We start from the raw sequence: 4,543 nt of genomic DNA on the forward strand, positions 1-4,543 counted from the left end.
TACAATAAAGAACAAATGTATGATTAAATTACCATAATACCCTTCCAAAATTCTCCCAAAACCAAGAGTGAAAAAGAAATGTGCAGAGAGCATAATAAAAGGGAGCCAAACCATGGGCTGAGCTTCCAGATATATGTGGGGGCTAAAAAGCCAAAACGCACTTTTGGCTTCATACCATGAAGCAAAACGACATCCCACGTTCTGTTCTTATCGTTACAAAATTACCCCAAGGGTAAAACTGTAATACTACAATCTTCTTCTTCTTCTCCTTCTCCTATTGTCTCTTTTTTTTTTTTTTTTTTTTCTTTTTATTAAAAAAAAAAAAAAATTAACATTTTTATTAAGCAAAACCACCCATTCGGTTTCTGGCTCCTTTGCGGTGGTGATGAGAATTACCAGACGAAGACGAGGAAGAAGAAGAAGATGAAGATGACGATGATGTTTGTCTAGGTTTCATGGCAGCCAACGAACAGTTTTCCTTCTTAAGACTTTCTTCTTCGTCCATGAAAATCTGTCTGCACCTGCACTCCACGCTACAAAAACCCTTGTCTCCTCTGCACAAACACATACACATACATATAAGAAAATAAAAATCAAAACTTTAGAGTTCAACAGAAAGACTCATTAAATATCTGAACAAAAAACGAAGAGAAAAGACGAGGGTTTGCTGTAAAAAGCACGAAAAGAAAGCATACAAGGTAAGATCTGGCTTACTTACTTGTACATGTAGATGTCTTTCCCTGGTAAAAGCTTCTGTTTGCAGAGAAAACATTGATCTAGAAAAGGAGGAGGAGAAGAAAAAAAGGAAGGAGAAAGATTTCTGGGGGAAGAGAACGAAGAAAACGATTTGTTGCTACTGTTGTTGTTGCTAGTAATCAACATAGTTTTGTTGATAACTTGCAGAGATTTCTTCTCAACACCCCCGCGGTTACTTCCGCCGTTAACGCCGCCGATCTTTTGGGTCTCCAGAACTACACTCAAACCCACCATATCTCATTCTTCTGTACTCTGTTTTTCGTTTGGTTATGGAGAGGAGAGGAGAGGAGAGGAGGGGAGAGTGATAATGGTGGAGGTGATAGAGAAGAGGAAGAGGGAAATAAATAAGCAGAGAGAAAGAGAGGAGTGGGTCCCAGAGCTGTAGAATGCAGTAAAAAAAAAGGACGATGAGCGTCGCGGAAGATTTGACTTCTTATGCATTTAACTGCCACGTATCATCTTTAGTTTCCATTTCATTTTCTTTTTTTACTTTTCCTTGTTTTTTTCTCCTCTGCTTATTATACGTCGTCGTTTTAGTTTCCATACATACATATATTCTTTTTTTTTTTTTTTAATAAAGATTACGTATGCAGCGAGTTTGGATTTACCCTAAGTTTTAAGTTCACCAGCTTAAACGTGGTCATATTAACTAACAGTAATTAATTTATATATTAAAATTTAATTTATTTATGAATTACAGAGATAATAATTAAATTAAATTTCATTCCAACCAGAGTTACGATATATATAAAAGAATACTTGGCGGTTATTATATTTTATTAATTAAGATAATTATATTAAATAAAAAAGTTTAGATGAAATAATGGATATTTTTACTGTATATTTTATTAATTAAAGCTGTAACTATTTATTAGGTTTAATTATATTTTACTATTATTTTAATTACTATCCGTATAGTTTTTTGTCTGTATTATTTTAATTACTGTCCGTATAGTTTGTCAGTGATAATTGAGTATCAAAATGTTCAAATAACTTCAACTTTTCATATAAAATGAAATTCAACCTCTATATTTCTTATATATATATATATATATATACACATACATGTATGTGTAAATATATATATATATATATATGTATGTATGTTATTAATGTAATAGAAGGAAGGGTAATGTTAATGCATCCGGAACAGTAGACATGATACTAGAAAATTGCATTTAATTGTTTGTATTATATGGGTGAGAGAATATTTTTGAAGGCGACAAAAGTGCACACTGATTTGTGGTTTCTCCCTAAAATTTTAATCTATTGGCTGACACAATTATACATATAAAATATTAGTATATATATATATATATAAAAGAAAAACTTGAACTCATTATTTTTTATAATAATATAAAAAAAATAATATTTTTATGTTTATTTTAGTTACTACATAAATATAATCTTTTTTTAAAATTAAAATCTTTAATTCATTATTTTAGTCTAATGAAAAAATATTTATTTCGCCAACAAATTTAATAGATTCGTCGGGATTTAATCTAATTTGATCAGTAAACAAGTAAATTAAGTTTTTGGTCTTACTGAATCAAATATAATATGTTGAGTATCATTATTTTATGATATACTCATAAAATGACGAATTTTACATTCTTAAGTAAAATATAAGATCTTAACTACTAAGTCATCATGTTATTATTTTTAATTTCTAATGATTTAATTTGCGTGTATAATTAATTAATTATAATTTATGTATAGTGTTAAATTAATTAATTCTATCCATATTATCAATTTCATAATATATAGTGTATTTGTATTTTTATTTTAGAAATAAGAAAATTAAAACAACTTAATTTACATTGGATATAGAATTAACTTGAAAGCAAAGTAAAAATTTTATCCAAATTCTTATCACGTTTATATTGTATTCCTATTTATATCACATATAACTAAAATTTAAAGTAAAATTCATAAGAGAAAATCATGTACATGTGTCACTTAAATGTGTCCCAATCACATTTGAGAAGACAATAAAGTTCTTTATTTTATAAGTATATTATAGTTTAAAAGTGACCGATTTATAATATTTGATTCAGTGAGACAAATGATTTATCTCATTGGTATATTGATGAAAGTACAATGACTAAATTGGCTGAATCTCAATAAGTCTATTATGTTTCTAAGCGAAAGTGATATCTAGTAACAGTTAAATTCCTTTAGTTAAAATGATTACAATTAGATTAAAATTCTATCTAATATTTTTTTATTAAAAAAAAAGTATATTTAAGAAGAAAAAGATATTTTTATCCGCTAATTTTTTTCTCAATCGATCTTTAGTCATACCCTTCTTCTTTCTTTGTCGCCAAAAATCTGCTTTTAATTATGACTCATCTTCTTCTTTATCATAATTGTCATTTATTATTATTTTTCTTCTATTACAATAATAATCAAAACTTAACTTGGTTTATACATCATCTCTATCTAGATCATCTTCAAAATTTCTCCATTTAAAGTCGAGATTTCGATACTGTTATTCATAAACAAAATAGTCTTATGCTTTTAGATTGCAGGATGAATTATTCAAAGATCAAACATTAAACAACTATTAAAAGTGAATTTTCACAATATATAGTTGATGTTTTCTCTTATATTAAGAAAGTTATATATAGTAAGGTTATCAAATGAGTTCTATAGATACATTATCACATATTCGATCCAAGCTATACCCAAAAAAATTCTCATACTCAAAATGTTAACTTTGGGTTTACTTATATCCTCACGGATAAATCTCTTGAAGCTTTAATGCCCACATTACTCGGTACTATATATATTTGAACTCACAAGCAAGGTAAAATATATAGTTAGCAGCAAATTAACAATCATGTCAATAACGTTCTTAAACATAAGATGTCCTCTAATATCACAATGTGAATAGTTTTCCTAAACCCTAAACCTAATTACCATTAAGTTTGCTATATTAATAGTTGACACATAAATTGGGGACTTAAATCATAAAATAGAAAGCAATTAGGCTATAAACCTATAAAGCGACTATATAAAAAAAAATATAAAAAGTTTAGTGATTATATTAAGGTAATATGATATGTATAATCATACTTTATCGTTATGATAATTATAAATAGTAGTGAATAATGTAAATTAAATAGTATTATTTGTTTCTTTTGAAGTTTGAGATCATTTCTAAATAATAAATTTCATTAAATTTGATAGAAATATCTAAAGAGAAATTATTTAATTTAATGTAAATTTCACTTTGTAGTCATTCCGTAATTAAAAAAAAAAATTTATAATTTAATAGAATATGTATTTATAATTCCATAATTACATTTTACAAATAATTGAACTAGTTAGATTCTTGATGTAATGGAGATAGAGAGAGGGTGTGTGCATGTATGATATGATTTTTTATGATTTGAATTTAATTAATATCAAGTTACTTGTGCGAGTATAAATAACTTTTGCTAGCTAGCTATTTCAACTTTAATTTTGAACTAATTATGTATCTCCACTAAATTATCATATAATATATATATATATATATATATATATGTGTGATGACGACATATCCACTTAAATTATAATATAAGGTTAGATAAGGGAAATAAAATAGTTATCTCTTCCTTTCCCAATATTCATCATTATTTTTATTATTATATGCATATATTACATATCATTTGAGGCATGAATTAAATTATTATAAGATTAATTAAGGTTGATGTACTTCTTTCCCTACTTAAAACTCTTTTTCGGCCTTCATTCACTTCAAGCTATAAAAAGCAAGCAAATTCTGTCTATCATTCTCTCC

At 26.9% G+C, this 4,543-nt stretch overlaps 1 protein-coding gene across 1 annotated transcript; it reads right to left on the bottom strand.

The window, feature by feature from the left end:
• LOC110819949 (DUF581 family protein, putative (DUF581)) lies at window positions 1–1,089 on the bottom strand. The gene is made up of 2 exons (XM_022049302.2): window positions 719–1,089; window positions 1–554 (listed from the first exon to the last, which is right to left on the bottom strand). The coding sequence occupies exons 1-2, from the start codon at window positions 988–990 to the stop codon at window positions 341–343; spliced, it is 486 nt and encodes a 161-aa protein (XP_021904994.2). The 5' UTR covers window positions 991–1,089; the 3' UTR covers window positions 1–340.
• Window positions 1,090–4,543: the final 3,454 nt, after the last annotated feature.

The sequence above is a fragment of the Carica papaya genome, chromosome 3 (assembly GCF_054855325.1).
Source record: "Carica papaya isolate Zhongbai chromosome 3, ASM5485532v1, whole genome shotgun sequence".
In the NCBI taxonomy this organism is placed as follows: domain Eukaryota; kingdom Viridiplantae; phylum Streptophyta; class Magnoliopsida; order Brassicales; family Caricaceae; genus Carica; species Carica papaya.